Raw genomic sequence first — 18022 nt, 5'->3', positions numbered from 1 at the left:
GTCTTGTATAATTTATGTATAATTTATATTCTGTGTATTGTTTGAACCTATATGCCTGTGATGCTGCTGCAAGCAAGTTTGTCATTCTCCCTGCACCTCACGGTACTTGTGCACATGACAATAAACTTGACTTGACTTGTTATTAACTCTCATTCACTTGATATAAGTGTCTTAATTCTATTATTTGCTCATGTACCAATTGAAGTACAGCACTATGTGATAGAATATTGAAGTTGCAGTTTGCATTTGTCTTTCCTATTACTGGACAAATTCCTGGTGATTCTGTTGCACATCATTTCTAAACCCTCAATATTCCATTTGTAATGTGAATGCCAAACCTACAAATAGCTGAAGTCTCAAGGTTTTAGAAGAAAATCTTTTCACCAACTGTAAAAGAATCTCTGAACAAAACAAAATATTTTTGTGTTGTTTTAAAAGTACTGTGAACTACTCAGACATTAAAACACTTATGGCTTTTATTGGGTTAGGAAATCTCAACATGTTCACAATAATATACAATAATATTGTTTAAATTAATAATTATAAAACTCTGATACATGGCAGTTATGTAAAATTCTTTCCACTATTAGATTATCAAAACTAATGCATTTTTAATTCTCTGAGGGCTGATTCTGTAATTTAAAACTTTATGCCCACTTTTGCTGGCATATTTGTTTTGAGCACCTCTCCAAGGGCATCAGTAAACTGCAGAATCATCCCTACAATTTCTCATAAATATATAATGGAACAGTAGAATCACAGACATAATGTTTACATTTAAGTACATATTTACGATCAAATGAAGTGCAGATTATTTAAATATTGATTGTTCTCAGTATATAGCTGCTTAATGTGTTTGCAGTCAACTCTCTCCTACATATGGAGAGATTGTGAAACAAAATTAACACATCCAGAATGGTCATCAAGTTGATGAAGAATTTCTGTGCTGTCTGGGGTGTGAGCTCGATTCAGCACAGAGCCTCGTTTATATAAAATGGATGAACTGTGAGCACTGTTCCAGTAACTAACCAGATGGACCTGATAAATACTATTGGCTCGTAGCTCGGCTCTGGATGGTGCTGCAGCTTGAGGTGGTGTCAGGAGCAAAAGACAAAATGGAAGAGGCTGACCTGAGTTGGCAGGGGCCCTCTTACTTTTGTGAATCCAGTGTCAGTGGCACAGAAGTGAAAATTTGAGGTGAAATTTAAATCATTTTCCAAATACAAAATGTGCTTGTGAATACAGGTTTATTTCAATATACCAATTTTATTTCCCTTTAACTACAAGAAATTTATTAAATATTCCCCCTCTACTTATGTGTTACCAAATCAGTAGCAGGAACAGATATAAAAATAGCATCCTTTGACTAATGAAATTTAACAGCAGTAGCTCATTTATATTTGAAACTGTGAAGGGTGAACAGCATTTTCACTCTTTGAGAAAAGTTCCAAACTTTGTTTTTAAAGATCTTTTCAGAAAAGAATTGCATGTTTATATCCAGGTGATTCAGGCAACTGCTTTTCTCCGAACAAAATCAAAGAAGAATAAAACTTTGGCCAAAATTGCTGCTCAAGGTGATTTAGTCAAAAAATATATTAAACTGTTTTTGTCTGTGTATATACTACAACAAAATTTCATTATCCACAATCTTAAGTATTACAATGATCATATTAGAAAGATTAACTTTCAAGTGCAAGAACTACTTCCTTCCATCCAGATGAGAATAGTAGATTCCAAAAGGATCTTGTAACATATTGTAGAAGCCACTGAACTTCTTCTTTATACATAATGCAATCTGGAAGGAAATGATAATGTTTATTTGAAGAGTGTTATGCATGAAGTATTACAATATTTAAGCATGGTAAGTTTACAAGTTACATGCTCATGGAAACAAGGTAGGAAGAAAAGAAAATCAGAAATAACTTGATTGATATTTGATTGATCATTTTGAACTACAAATTAGGATGAATCCTCTGCTCTTTCTGTTAGGAAAGATTCTACAAAGTTAAACCATGTGTGGTGTATGCTAAGAAAACAAACTCATCAATATATATCCAGCTCTATATATTTCTAACATTGTTTAGAAAGTAGGTTGAATGGTCATCTCTTCAGGAAATGAAGTATGAGTGACATAGTGAAGGGGCATTGCAAATGGCAGAGATACTCTGGGGTTGACTGGGGTGCTTCAGAATGACCAGATTTCCCCTGGGTTTATGTTATAGACTGGAGTGATGAACAGGTGTTCAGTTGTCTTAGCTGGTGATTCAGCAGGTGGATTTTATGTCCTAAGCTTGTCGTCCATGCAAAGTTGCATGAAAGGGGAATGGATGCATGTACCTTTAACCTGAATCACATCACCACTGTGCTTAAGCTCTCTTTATGTGAGAATATTTTATTATTTGATTGTATTTCTTGTTACAGTGTCAGTTATTTCATTGTTGCTCTGCCTGAGGTTGCGCTCTACAGGTGAGGGTAAAACTATCTGGAAATGCCAGAAACTGAAAGCCTTTTGTCTGGTGTTCAATTTCCGTGCACAGAGATGCTGTGTGACACCCAGTTTGTCATTGGAACAAATTGCAATGGCATATGAAAATGTCAGCACCTCACTGTGCTAATCCAGCTCCATTTTTTCTTCGTCTTTGCCTTTGCTGACAATGCTTCTTCTACAGTTGGAAAAGCAAAATACTGCAGATGCTTTTTGATGTCAGAGCAACAACTGAAATGTTACTTCAGTTTCTCGTACCACAGATGCTGCCTGTTTCCAGCACTTTATTTATTTTTGATTCCCGCTAACCTACATTTGCAGGTAAGTAAACTGTTACTTTTATTTAATGGGAATGCCATCCTTGATTGGAATCACATTTTAAAAGAATAAGATATCTACGGAAATAAGTTAAACACACAATGATCTGGAAATCATGATTTTTTTAAAATGCCCTCAAGATCATTTCTGGTTTTGGAACAATCGGATACAGCTCCCACACCTCATGGCAAAACTACACCTTGAAGAAACTGTTGATTTTGAGTGCAATTCTGGGATTAGTTCTAATCGTCTTGGGCAAACATTTCCATCAGTTGACACAACAGTTATTGGGTAAATGTGTGAAATTATCTTTTTAGCTATTTTGCTTAATTTTATCAAAGAATTCTGTAATTAGTGAGCAGCTTATAGCAGCTGAATGTAACAGTGCTTCAGGCATGTTGATATATCAGTACAAGAATTGAATGTACTTACCAAACAGCCCAAAATCATAAGGAAAAACAAAGCCAGCAGAATGGCTAATACTATAACTATGATGGCCCAATACGGCAATTCAGTTCTGTTGGAAGTAACAGGTGACACAGCAGCTGCATGGAAATAAACAAATTATAACTGTGTAATTATACAAAACATAATATTTTAATTATGGCTTATTAGGTGTAATCATCCAGTTAATACACCATTCTACTTATTTGAGGATATGTTATGCAAAAGTGTGGAGTCAGAGCAAGGATTGACTTGAAATAGAAGTTAACAATTTAAGATTTAATGCACTGTAATCCAGAAACCAGTGTGGGTCGGAATGGGCAAGAAGGTTGGGTGGGTAGGGTTTCTTTCCAGCGACGAGAGAGCGGAGATTGCCGGAAAATAACAAGGTTTTTTTTTTCTCTTTCTAGCGTTCGGGACAGCGGCGAGTGACTGCGCAGGCGCGTGACGTCACCCGGAAGCGCGCGGGCGATTTAAAAAGCAGACTAGCATATCTAGCGGGCAGCGTCGGAGCGGGCAGTGGAGTGAGAGGGAGCAGAGTGGGTTGGGCTTTGGCTCAACGGGCTTCGGCGGGAAAGAGGCGAGATTATAGAGAGGGGTGAGTTATTAGTTTAGTTTAGTGTTGAGCTCAGTGATATTCAGCAGTATGCATCTGGGATTAGTGTTGTGTTTGGAGTGTCAGATGTGGGGCCCCTGGGAGACGACCAGACTCCCTGATAACTACATCTGCGCAAAGTGCACCGAGATGCGGCTCCTCAAGGAACGGATTGAGAGTCTGGAGCAGCAGCTGGATGACCTTCGGTTGGTTAGGGAGAGCGAGCAGGAGATAGACAGGAGTTATAAAGATTATGTAGACAGCACCTCAGTGGCAGTCCCCCTCAAAAACCGATATCTCATTTTAGATTCGGTTGGAGAGGATGACTTCATAGAGGAAGACCTCAGCAGCCAGGACCTTGGCACCGTGTCTGATACTGTGGTCCAGCAGAGGAAGAGACATGCAGTGGTTATTGGGGATTCGATAGTAAGGGGTACGGATAGGAGATTCTGCGATAGCGATAATGAGTCTCAGATGGTGTGTTGCCTCCCTGGTGCCAGGGTACGGGATATCACAGACCGTGTCGAGAATATTCTGAGGGGGGAGGGTGAGCAGCCAGAAATCTTGGTACATGTAGGTACCAATGATGTAGGTAGGAAAAGAGAAGAGGTCCTGAAGGAGGAATACAAGGCATTAGGGAGAAGGTTGAAAAGTAGGACCTCAAGGGTAGTAATCTCAGGACTACTACCCGTGTCGCGTATCAATGACAGGAAGAATAGAAAGCTCTGGCAGTTAAATGCGTGGCTGAGTGACTGGTGCAAGGGGCAGGGCTTGAGATTCTTGGATACCTGGGACCTTTTTTGGGGGAGGCAAGACCTATTTGCTAAGGATGGGTTGCATCTAAACTCCAAAGGGTCCAATATCCTGGCGGGAATGTTTAATTTAGTTGTAGGGGAGGGTTTAAACTGATCTGGCAGGGGGATGGTAACCAGGATGCTAGGTTACAAGATGCTAAGGTGAGGGAGAAAGTGTATAGAAACGAATCCATTGAGGATGGCAAGAATGACAGGCAGGTGATAAGTCAGGATAATTTACTGAATAATAGAAGTACAACAAATCCGGATGTTAGGATACAGAATGTTAGGATCGGGGATGAGGATGTTCGGATACCGAATGTTAGGATAGGGGATGAGGTCTACACGAACATGTCTAAGATAGTAGGTAGCGAAGATAGTAAGAAGGATGGACAGGTAGAAAGTCAGGATAATCTGCTGATCAATAGAGGTACAATAAAATCAATAGCAGATACCAGTCTAAACATACTATATTTAAATGCACGTAGCATCAGGAATAAAGTAGATGACCTAGTGGCACAACTACAGGTTAATAAATATGACATCGTTGCAATCACTGAGTCGTGGCTTCATGATGGATGTGATTGGGAACTGAATGTCAAGGGGTATACAGTATATAGGAAGGATAGGAGGGTAGGCAGAGGGGGAGGTGTGGCCATGATGGTTAGTAGCGATATAAAATCAATAGAAAGGAAGGACATTGGGTCAGAGGAGGTGGAATCCTTATGGGTGGAGCTGAGAAATAGCAAGGGTAAAAGAACAATAATAGCAGTCATATATAGGCCCCCGAACAGCAGTCAGGAAGTGGACCATAAGTTGCAGATTGAGATAGAAAAAGCATGTCAGAGTGACAATGTGAAGATAATTATGGGGGATTTTAACATGAAGGTGGACTGGGAAATGCAGCAAGGCGGTAGTACTCAGGAGAGTGAGTTTGTGGAATGTCTAAGGGATGTTTTTCTGGAGCAACTTATTGAGGAGCCCACCAGGGGATCGGCTGTTTTGGATTGGGTGCTGTGTAGTGAACCCGAGGTGATTAGGGAACTAAAGGTAAAGGAACCACTGGGAACAAGTGATCACAATATGATTGAGTTTAGTTTCAAGTTTGAGAAGGAGAAGCTGATAACTGGTGTATCGATATTTCAGTGGAATAAGGGAAATTACAAAGGTATGAGAGATGAGTTGGCCCAAATTGATTGGAGGAGTAAGTTAGCTGGAGGGACGGCAGAGGAAAAATGGAAGAAATTTCTACAGGAAATAAGGACAATGCAGGACAGATATATTCCAAGAAAAAAGAAGGTTTTGAATGGAAAAAAGGCACAGATGTGGATAACGAGGGAGGTGAAGGATAAAATAAAAGCAAAAGGGGCGGCGTACAAAGTAGCAAAAATTAGTGGGAAAACAGAAGATTGGAACGATTTTAAAAATCTGCAGAGAGAAACTAAGAAGGTCATTAGGAAAGCAAAGATGAGTTACGAAAGGAAGCTGGCGGACAACATTCGGAAGGATTCTAAGAGTTTTTTTAAATACATAAGGAATAAAAGAGAGACACGGGTTGACATAGGACCAATTGATAACGGTGCAGGAGGTATTATAATGGATGATAGTGAGATGGCAAGGGAATTGAATGAATATTTTGCATCGGTCTTCACCGTGGAGGACATAAGCAATGTGCCCATTAGTCAGGAGTCTCACGAATTGGAGCTGAGTTCAATTGAGATTAATAGGGAGAAGGTGCTTGGAAAACTAAAGGGGCTTAAGGCTGATAAGTCTCCCGGACCGGATGAGGTGCATCCCCGGGTTCTGAAGGAGGTGGCTGTGGAGATAGCGGAGGCGTTGGCGATTATTTTTCAGGAATCGATAGATTCTGGCATGGTTCCGGAGGACTGGAGGGTAGCGAATGTAGTTCCGTTATATAAGAAAGGTGGGAGGCAGCACAAAGGCAATTACAGACCTATTAGTCTGACGTCAGTGGTGGGAAAATTATTGGAGTCTATCCTCAAGGAGGAGGTTACCGAATACCTAGAGGCGCAAGGCAAGATAGGACCTAGTCAACATGGTTTTGTGAAGGGGAGGTCCTGTCTGACCAACCTATTGGAGTTTTTTGAAGAAATCACAGGTAGGGTGGATAAGGGAGAGGCGGTAGATGTTGTGTATTTAGACTTTCAAAAGGCCTTTGATAAGGTGCCTCACAAGAGACTGATTAATAAGATGAGAGGTCATGGAATTATGGGCAGGGTAGCAAAATGGGTGGAGAATTGGCTGGTTGGCAGGAAGCAAAGGGTGGAAATAAAAGGATCTCGTTCTGGTTGGTTACCGGTTACTAGTGGTGTGCCGCAAGGGTCGGTGTTGGGGCCTCTCCTTTTTACCTTGTACATCAATGATTTGGATGATGGAATAAATGGTTGTGTGGCTAAGTTTGCGGATGACACCAAGATAAGTGGAGGAGTAGGGAGCATAGAGGAAATAGAAAGAATGCAGAGGGACCTAGACAGTTTAGGAGAATGGGCAAGAAAATGGCAGATGAGATTCAATGTTGAGAAATGTGCAGTTGTACACTTTGGAAGCAGAAATAAGCGGGTAGATTATTATCTAGAAGGAGAGAAGATTGATAGTGCGGTAGTACAAAGGGACTTGGGGGTACTTATACAAGATACCTTAAAAGTTAACCACCAGGTTGGATCGGTGGTTAAGAAAGCGAATGCTATGTTGGCATTCATCTCGAGAGGTATAGTGTATAAAAGTAAGGAAGTGTTGATGAGGCTCTACGGGGCGCTAGTGAGGCCTCATTTGGAATACTGTGCGCAGTTTTGGGCCCCGCATCTTAGGAAGGATGTGCTGACGTTGGAGAGGGTTCAGAGGAGATTTACGAGAATGATTCCAGGAATGAAAGGGCTTAAGTATGATGAGCGTTTGTCGGCTCTTGGACTGTACTCGCTGGAGTACAGAAGGATGAGAGGGGACCTCGTAGCGACATTTAAAATGTTGACAGGTAAGGATAGAGTAGATGTGGCTAGGCTGTTTCCCTTGGTGGGCGTGTCCAGGACCAGAGGGCACAATCTTAGAATTAGAGGGTACAGTTTCAAGACAGAGATGAGGAGAAGTTTCTTTACCCAGAGGGTGGTGAAATTGTGGAACTCCTTGCCACGCACAGCAGTGGAGGCCAGATCAGTGGGGGTGTTCAAGGAGGAGATAGACAGATATCTAAATAGTCAGGGTATCAAGGGATATGGGGATAAGGCTGGCAAATGGGATTAGAATAGTTTTTTTTTCTCTCTCTTTTTTTCCCACCCCATTTCTTTTTCCCTTTTCCTTGGAGCAGACTCGATGGGCCGAATGGCCTGCTTCTGCTCCCTTATCTTGTGATCTTGTGATCTTGTGATCTTGTGAATACGAGACACGGGATGAGCAAATGTTAAGAATGTAACAAGGGTTGTTTTGTATTCATGGACATGTTAAATGAGATCTGGTTTGACCCTTTGATGCCTTAATACGTAATTGTGCAGAAGCATGATGAGGGAGTTTACTTGTTACTTTCGAATATTTTCCAATCATTTTCCTGCCACTGATATAAGACTCACTGGCCCATAATGATCTGGGTTACCCCTGCTGCTCTTTTTGAATAAAGGAACCACATTTTCTGTTCACCAGTCATCCAGTACTTCATCCATGGCTAACGAAGATGCAAAAGATCCATGATCCTTAATCCTGCCATCCTTACCTTTCACCCTCATGGGACGATGTTGACCCTGAACTCACACTATCCCCTTTTTAAAAGACTCTCACTTATGGGATGGTGTTTCACCTGAAAGCAACTGCTCCAAATCTATTTTTGCCTGGTCCTGCCTTATATTAACAATTGCAGATAGGTTTACATATTTACTTATTCTACATTGATAAAGAGAAGTAGCAATAATACGTACCCACAGATAAACTACTTCGTCGAAGTTGAAATTGGCCAAGCCATCTTATCCCATCTGTTCCCATTGCAAATTCTGATCTGATTCTCTCTTGAGTGATTCTACTAGTTTCTCTAACAGGGTCAAAGAAGCAAGAAGTGGAAACTTTCACTGATCCTGGGCTGTTGGGGGAGATCAAAATTTAAGATAATGTCAATAGAAATTTCTTACTAAAAGTATGTTGTAAGATAAGATAAGATATCTTTATTAGTCGCAAATGCATTGCAACACACTGTGAAATACATCTTTTGCGTGGAGTATTCTGGGGGCAGCCTGCAAGTGTCGCCACGCTTCCGGTGCCAACATAGCATGCCCACAACTTCCTAATCCGTATGTCTTTGGAATGTAGGAGAAAACAGATTTCACAGCAGGAATATCAATGTTCACCATTCTTACCTTGTAAATTGAACGGCAGTTCCCAGTAACCACACGCATATTTAAATACATAAATTCGGAAGTGCCCTGCTCTTGAAAAAATGGCTTAAAGATGATATCTCACCAAAAGATTCACCATTGAGATACAAACTGAATTTGGCAGATGTTAAGACATGGCCTTCAGAGTATATGTAAATTCTTAATGACATGATCAGTCTTAACTGTTGCCAAACAAACTTTCTGGTTCTGAAAATTAACCTTAACAAGCAGAATCTTGTACTTCAGATTTAATTTATTTTTAGAGTTTTTTTTAAACAATGTCATTTTTTCTTTATGTCTCTTGTTTCTCTTTCAAAATTCACTCTTTCTTGCCCCCTTGCCAGTTTACTTCCTATAACTGGTTTGATATTGAATTAAATGCTATAACTGACACTTCTCATTCAATCTCTGTGCAGCTTTTGGTGACCAGTCAGTTCGGAAGTGCTGATAAAATGGGCTGGAAATTCATTGTCAATCATGAGTTCTAAATGCATATCTGGCAGGATCAGTGGGCTGTATTTCCTCTGAGGAGGCAGATTATGACATGCTAACACACATATATAGAGTGGTTAACATTCCATAATGCTAACTGAGGAGTGAGCTCTATGAGTCAAGGTCTGAATGGAACTGACCATGGGAAAACCCAGAGAAAGTCTACAAGGAAGTCCAATTCTAACAAAAAGTTTCCACTGAATGCAAAATCCTTTCTCTTTTAGCATTATATTAAACCTGAACACCAATTAAATTGGTTTATTATTGTCGCGTGTACCAAAGTACAGAGAAAAACTGTTTTGTGTGCCATCCATACAGATCAGTTCATCATATCAGTACATTGAGGTAGTACAAGGGAAAAGCAATAACAGAATACAGAATAAAGTGTAACGATTATAATAGAAGTAACGGGTAGATGTGCAGAGAGCAGCTTGCAACGAGTTGCCACACTCAATTTATGTAAAAGATAGGGCTGAATTGAACTTGATTCGGCCCATCATCCAGACTCACTACATGAACTCATCACCCAGCCCAGATGTGGAGGGTTGATTGAGCTGACTCCCTGCATTCACCAGGAATCAGGTGAGTCCTCGTGAGACCTCAGCAGCGAATGGGTCTCAGGGGAAGTTGCACTGAGATAATGTCCCCAAATCACCCCGACAAGCCTTTGACAGCAAGCATTGTCTCCAGTAAAAAACCTGCAAGGCCATTTTTATAGTTTAATAGTTTAGAACATTCAGTGACACTTAAGAACAACTAAAATTGCCATAAATACTATTTGAAAAGTTGAAGAAATGGCTAATTATTAATAATGAAATAGATTTCTAAATGCCTTTACAAAATGATAAATTACAAAATTATTTTCCTTACCTTAATTCAGTAACACGGCAGAATTTATAACTTTCTTCCAGATTGCTTTTTGTAAATAACTCTAACATCTGTAAAAGATTTATAGTAAATGTTAGCCAAGTCTTTTTTAAACATGTAAAATAATAATTTAAATGAATTTGGGCTAAAATGGAATGAAATGGACCAAAATAAATTTACCACATCTGTTTGTCACATTTAAACTATTTTAAAATTAAATAGATCAAGTACATAAAATATTTTCTTCAAGATGTTGTCATTAAAAATACAGGAACTTTTACATATTTTTATGTCTAAGAAATTAACAAAAGCAGAAATCAATACCCTTGTCAAAATATTGGTTCTCAGTGTTGTATATTCAGAGGAAGTTAAATTTTGGAGTTGGTCTGTAAAGTTGACATTTATTATTGTGAAGTTAACTTCAAAAGTGAGATCGCCTTGACGCTCTGAAATTGATGGCAGAGTCACTTCTAAAGGTGTGGCAATTGTGGCAGCAGACTTTGGTTCCTCGCAGCCTAAAATAAGACATTTTTAATATTTCTCCGGAGTTAATTCAGAAACAATTACAGTCAAGTATAACATTGATATCTAATGTTTACAATCCTCACTGTTAACACCTCTTATCTCGAAAAAAAACAAAACAAAAAAAGCAGCAATGACACAAAAGTTAATTTAAGCAAGAGGTTATAAATATCTAAATAGTCAAAAACTGATATTGATGCATTTTTAGATTTAAGGGATATGAGGTTAGCACAGGAAAGTGGTGCAGAGGTATAAGATCATCTGTGAGATTATTGGATGGCCTCCTCCTGCTTCTCTTTCTTAGGTTCTTATATTTGTCAGTTAGTAATTCACTATGTTAAACTAATAGAATAATAAGCCTTTCACCGAATTGTATCCTTCAAAAATGTACTATAAAATTTAGTATATGTTTAGTTTATTAAATAAACTAATACATTTTATCTTGACACACAGAAAACTTTATCTATTCAATAGTTAAGGATACAATTCAATGGGTAGAGTAAGAGTAAGTGCATATGAGAATGAATTCGAAACTACATCCATGCTGATATGTATGGACTTACTGAAATATATACAGCATATGAATAAAATAAGGTAAGTACCAGTAATCTGAAGACTATCAGCGTTAAATCCATAAATTGTGGTGCTGGAGACATTATATTTTCTGTCTCTGAATGCTTGCCCCACAATAACATTATCAACCTCCTGAGAATCATTCTTGAAAAAGCAGACGGCAAGCACTTGCACAAAGCCCTCATTTGTAATGCTGTCAAACAAATTAAATGAAATGTTATTTACAAATAATGCCCTTAGTTTCTATAGAACACTAACTTGCATATCTTTAAAGATAGTTTAGCCAGCTTAATACAGTCTGGTTCTCACTCCCACCCTCCTGTTATGTCACATATGTTTCTGGCCCTTAGGACTGAATGCTGTATGCAGTGGGGAGCGGGTGCTTAGTCTAACTCCAAACATCAGTTCCATTGATTACCCAACTCCTGTCACAGTTACACGTGGACAGGTTATACATAGCCACAGGTTCACCCAGCTGTACTGTGAAAAAGAATAAAAACTGCAGATGCTCAAAATTTAAATTAGAAACAGAAAATGTTGGAGATACTCAGCAGGTCAGGCTGCATCTTTGGGAAGAGACACAGAGTTGATGTTTCAGGTTGAACATCTTTTTGTCATAACCGGGAAGGAGACACAAGAAGCTTGTTAAGCTTCAGGGAGGGTGGGAGGGGGAATGTGTCTGATCAGGTAAAACTGGGCTGACCCAGATAGCTTATTGCATTCATCGCATCAAAACTTTCATTGTCACATAGTTTAACTATATTTTTATTTCTATTGATAAATACTTATTTTATCAGGTCATATTGAATTTACATGACTGTTATTCATCTTTATCAAAATAATTGCCTTGAAATTCATCCTGAATCAACAATGTTAAATGCTCTGTGGAATGTATGGGGGCACTGTGCTCTGCCTCTGAAATTAAGTCTGATGAAATACAATGTACTAATGCCACAATGAAGCATATCCAGATTTACCAATCAATGATAAATAACCCTTTTTCGAAGATACAAAGCAAAACATTCTAGGATATTTCTTTTACCATGGAACTCTTGCCTAATAACCTAGATTGAATAATACTGTGGAGTAAAACGGCAATACTAAATAAAAAAACCACTGTAATCCAACAAATAAATTAAACATATCATCAATCACATTGATACTGAGACACCATTTAAGTATTAGCACTAAACCTGGCACTCAGAGCTATAGAGGAGTAAAAGTCTACAAGGTCCTCAAATCTGGAAGAGCTGATAAAGGATTTTTACCTGAGGGAGATGTCTGTACATTCTGAAAATACTGTACGTACATTGCTGTTACGAAACATGGCATTAAGCTGCAAGAAATATATATTTTTTAATTATCATTATCACTTACTAGGTAAGCTATTTCAATAATTATTCTTTTAATATATTCAGAGGTACCTGACGAATGACATTAAGTGAAGCGGACTGATGAACTTGTGAGGTTGGGTCAAGTAGAACTGAACTGACTGGTAGGTTGGTGATGATAAAAGACACATTAAAGCACAGGGGTTTCTGACTCAAATTTGGTTGTTGAGTTACAGCTACAATGGGTGGTTCATCTAGAAAGGAAAACAGATCAAATAAACAATGCTACTTTACAGCCAATCTGTTTCACTATTTTTTGTCACGGTCACAAAATAAAGATAATTGAAAGGCATTGCTTAAACATGACAAAATGCACTAACATTGGGAAACATGTTGGAAAATATATTTCTCCAATTACATTTTAGACAGTTACTGCAGATTTTTAAAACATTTGACCTTCATTAAGTTTCTACAGTAATGTTGAAGCAATAGTAATACTATAAAAGTAAACTTAAAACTGCTGAAGCAGTGGGTCGTTTTCACAAAGCAGTCTCCTCGATATTAGCAAGTTCATCAGAATAATTAGATGATGGATGTACAATATGCACAACAAGAACCAATTCTGAGGAGTATTGACCTGCATTGACAGGACCCAAGAATTATACTCTGCTATTTTTCAGTGTCCCTGGTGACCTCACTTGTATAAAACCCCAACGTAAGAACATACAGTATATATTAGGAGTAGGACATGTGATCCTTCAAGACTGCTCTGCCATTCTTTAAGACCATAGAAACATAGAAAAACCTACAGCACAATTCAGGCCCTTCGGCCCACAAAACTGTGCCGAACATGCCCCTACCCTAGAAATTACTAGGCTTACCCATAGCCCTCTACTTTTCTCAGCTCCATGTACCTATCCAACATTCTCCTAAAAGACCCGATTGTATCCACCTCCACCACCATTGCCGGCAGCCCATGCCACACACTCGCCACTCTCTGAGTAAAAAACTTACCCCTGACATCTCCTCTATACCTACTCCCCAGCACCTTAAACCTATGTCCTCTTGTGGATTCGTGACTGATCTACTTCAGCTCCAGTGTGTACTACTGTCCCCATATCCTTTGATTCCCTTAATATCAAGAAATCAATGACTGAGCCTGCACAGCTCGCTCAGGTAAAGAATGCCAAAGATTCACCACCTTCCGAGTAAAGAAATTTCCCAACTAAGTCATCTTCAATGGTTGCCCCTTATTCTGAAATCATGACCCCTTGTTCGAGACTCTTCAGTCTGGGGGAACATCCTCCCTGCATTCACTAAGTTGAGCTTCGTAAGAATTTTGTAAGTTTCAATGTAATCACCTCTCTTTCTTCTAAACTACAGTGAATGCTGGGCTTATCTACTCAATCTCTCCTCATAAGATAAACTTGTACATACACAGAATTTCAGGAGCAGTCTCACCAAAACTGTACGTAATTGCAGTTTCATCAGCGAATTTGGAAATACAATATTTGAAATATGTTGATGTAGATTGTGAGTCTTCCCTTGTTTGATCTATTTGCTGCCTGCCTTTGTTTCCTCTGCCTATTTATTTCACGTTACTTTTCTAACTTTCACTTCCTGCTTTGGTCCTCTCCTTCCTCAGTTACTTTTAAAGTTCGGCACAGCTTTGTGGGCCAAAGGGCCTGAATTGTGTTGTAGTTTTTCTATGTTATATGTTCTATGTTCTAAGTTCCTATTATAAAATATAAAAACCCCTTTGAAATATGGTTAATAAACACCGGTGTGTTACTGCAATGTATGAAGCATTAAAAAGGTAAATATAGATGTTTTATGCTCTGTCTGAAAATAACAATATATTAGATAGCTTCTCAGTCAAGCTAAATTAGAAAGCAAAATAGATAGCATCTCAGTCAAGTAGAAAGCAAATTAGATATCTTAGAACCTTAGAATTAGATAGCTTAGATAGCTCACTTAGATAGCATAGCAACTTAGATAATTTAGAAAACAAATTAGATGCAGTAGCTTCTCAGTCAAGCTAAACTGGAAAGCAGAACGGTGGATTACCACAGGGGTGTAGCAAACGATATGCAAACCAGATGATGTGGACAAATGGAACGGGGAGGAGTTTACCTTCCTATGAACTGCACATGTACGAATGCACATGCAAATAAAAATTAAAACTAAGAACATCTAGTTCAAGGAGCAAAATTGAATAATGCATTTGTGGTGGAGTTATATGGCAGTCGACAAAGAACAGTTTAAGCAGATAAAAAGTACTCACAAAATCACGAAGAAACACCAAACATTCAATGTGCAACAATTTAAAAGTTTTAACAATTTATCGTTCTGTTAGGTTTAATGGCTGGAAACTGCAGTATTTGTAAATAAGAGAGATAATTTGTGAGAATATTTATTTATGTTTTACCATTGTGCCCTGTGTGCAGCCTAAGTGCTGCCCTCTTGCTGCTGATCACCTTTCAGAGCTATTGCATTACTCTGCACACTCCGCAAGTTGCTACACTAGGAAGCCACAAGGGGACATAGCATACAGAAACCACACCGTTCAAGGTGTTTCAGAAATTAAGGAAAGGAGAGTTGAGTGTACAACAACATCACAACATAAAGGGTTACCATTCCCTGTCACCTTGAAGGTCTCCTTATACCATGCCAAAACATAATCATTGTTAAATATAAAAAGATGCTAATGGGGTAGAATATGATAAAGAACCCCACTAAACTAATTCTCCCAAATTCTCTAAAACACAACTATTAAGAAAGACTATAAAGAACTATTGTAAACAGGGTTGTGATTCAAATCAGCCACAATCTCACTGAATGTCAGAATAGACTCAAGGAACTAAATAACCTACATATATACATAGATTCCTGTGTCCTTCACTGATGGATCCAATGTACTAAATAAAAGCTATGGAATTAAACCTAGATAAGCATTGAAAGTGAAGCATAATGTTCAAATAGTAAAATATAAAAAAAAACTGATACTTACTGGGAAAGGCTGATTTATGGTAGTCTGAAAAAGAACAGTAAAATGGAATTAAATGTAAGGATAATGTTTGGTGCAATAATTTTACTGAAATCAGAAAAACTTTAAGCTCAATAAAACAGATAAAAGCCATGGATCACTGTTTTTAAGGAACAACAATTTTTTTTAAAAATCAAAAACTAAAACAGATTCTGATAAGTGATATTGTAAATAACAATAAGAACATGGTGAACAAATGCACTGGTTATTTTGCATTAATATTTTCAGTGGAGGAAGGAATATTTTCCTTTGGCCCATTTAAAAAACATATTATTCTACAACCTCAATTATTGTTTTGAGAGCAAAATAATAGCGATGAAGGAAATTATGGAGGAAGGAAGAACAGATGGTTTCCATCTCAGAGTTTAAAGGAAGTAGAGAGAACACTGTAGATTTTATAACTATCACACCATTCTTTCCTTCATAATGGATTCCAGCATTTTCCCTTTGACAGTTGTTAAGGCAACAGGGTTATAGTTTCCTGCTTTCAGTTTCCCTTCTTTCTTGAATAGTGACATTAATTTCCAATCCTCTGGGACCTCACCAAAATCCAGGACATTTTGGTAGATCATAAGCATTACATCCCCTATCTCTGTAACCACTTTCTTTCAGATCCCAAGATACTGATCCAGGGAACTGTCAGCCTTTAGCTCCATTATTTGCTTAATGCACTTTATCTAGAATTTTCTACAGGAGGTCCTAAAACATCTTGGTATTCATATATCAAGATCTTTCATATGTTATGGACAAGAACAGAAAATAAATAGGTAAGGCTAGTGTTGCACCTACTTTTATATGCAGAGAACGAGGCAACAAGGGATAGAAGTTGTGGAAATCCTCAGTTAGATTACGCCTTGAGTTTTGTGAAAACTAATGGTGCCAGAGAATGGAGACATTTTGCGTGCAGCTCCTCTTAGCTTCGTCCGAGCAAGAAACTTCATTGCACCCTGGTGTATATGACAATAAACTAGTCTAATCTAATCGAAGATTACAGTTCGAGGGACGACATCTTGGGAAAGATACATTGGCTTTGGAGGGAGAATAACATAGGTTTACAAGAATGATATTGGACCCCTGGAGTTAGTTTACAGAGAGAGATTACACAAACTAAAAGGCTAAGTTTTGATTTGATTGCCATTTTCAAGAGAGTAGGAGGAACTAATGGAATAGACAGGAAATGTTTTCACTGGTTATGAAGTCTAGGATTAAGGGGCACTGTTTATAAAATGGACCCAGCCCTTTCAGGAGTGAAACTAGTAAAGAATTCAACTTGCGGTGAGAATAAAATCTGGGGTCCTATACTGCAAATGGCCTAGTCAACTTTATAGTCTAACATTGATAGCATCATGGGCAGTTAGGATTGGGGCTTGGAGTTAGGCCACAGATCAGCTAAGATCTCTTTCAATGTTAGAATAGGATCAGGGGAAAATGGGCTACTTCTGTTCCACTGTTCCTATCTGCAAGGCAATAACACAGCTTTGCACTTTCAATGGGAAAGCAGAATTTAAGAAAAATTCCATTTGGAGATATCCGAGGAAGATTATTCAATCCATTCATACATGAACACAGGGACACACTGAGGTTACAAAATGGTTTCTAGGAGATAATGTAAAATGAGCAGGTATTTCATACCATTTACAAAGAGAGAGTTGTTATCCAAAGAGTAGGGTCCCAAAACTGTGATGTTCCTCGTCTTGTAACTGAGCTGATTGTACACAATAACTCTATCCACATTCTCTTCAGCAGAAGTATCGTTGAAGGAACAGATTGCATACACTTTCGTCTTATGACTGCTTGTAGCACTGCCGAATAAGAAAAATATAATTGGAGCAAAAACCTGCAGATTTTGGGAAACAAAAATAAAACAAAAAATGCTGCACTCTCTCAGCAGGTCAGGCAGCATCAGAGGGGAGAGAACGTCAGCAATTTTGGTCAAATACCCTTCATCAAAACTGGTAATTATGATATTAATGAAATATGATAGGAAGTGGTAGAGTGAACATTGAAGGCAATTGAAATGAATATTGTTCCTTAATTTCATTCATGTGGTTTGGAGGTTGAAATATGTCTTTACTTAAGGATGGCTTTCATAACTTAAATCTTCAACCATTTTGTGCACAGTTTTTTGACAGCTTTGTGGAAAGCTCATATACTGACTGAGACAACAAAGTCCCAATAATGA

At 38.4% G+C, this 18022-nt stretch overlaps 1 protein-coding gene across 50 annotated transcripts in view; it reads right to left on the bottom strand.

Annotated features, from left to right (window-relative positions):
• Positions 1–462: 462 nt before the first annotated feature.
• Positions 463–18022, bottom strand: part of LOC127582580 (mucin-16-like) — a 92650-nt gene continuing 75090 nt past the window's right edge. For all 50 annotated transcript variants that reach the window (XM_052037962.1, XM_052037963.1, XM_052037986.1 and 47 more), the window contains 10 exons: positions 17473–17642; positions 15805–15828; positions 12888–13048; positions 12732–12799; positions 11493–11656; positions 10693–10883; positions 10372–10439; positions 8560–8717; positions 3236–3348; positions 463–1795 (listed from right to left, as the gene is read on the bottom strand). In XM_052037962.1, the coding sequence (XP_051893922.1) occupies positions 1700–1795; positions 3236–3348; positions 8560–8717; positions 10372–10439; positions 10693–10883; positions 11493–11656; positions 12732–12799; positions 12888–13048; positions 15805–15828; positions 17473–17642 (1213 nt within the window). In that variant the 3' untranslated portion in view covers positions 463–1699. The remainder of the gene's footprint in view (positions 1796–3235; positions 3349–8559; positions 8718–10371; positions 10440–10692; positions 10884–11492; positions 11657–12731; positions 12800–12887; positions 13049–15804; positions 15829–17472; positions 17643–18022) is intronic.

This window comes from Pristis pectinata, chromosome 24 (genome assembly GCF_009764475.1).
Source record: "Pristis pectinata isolate sPriPec2 chromosome 24, sPriPec2.1.pri, whole genome shotgun sequence".
Classification (NCBI taxonomy): Eukaryota; Metazoa; Chordata; class Chondrichthyes; order Rhinopristiformes; family Pristidae; genus Pristis; species Pristis pectinata.
The sequence above is the reverse complement of the archived record's forward strand: the minus strand, read 5'-3'. Positions and strand labels throughout refer to the sequence as shown.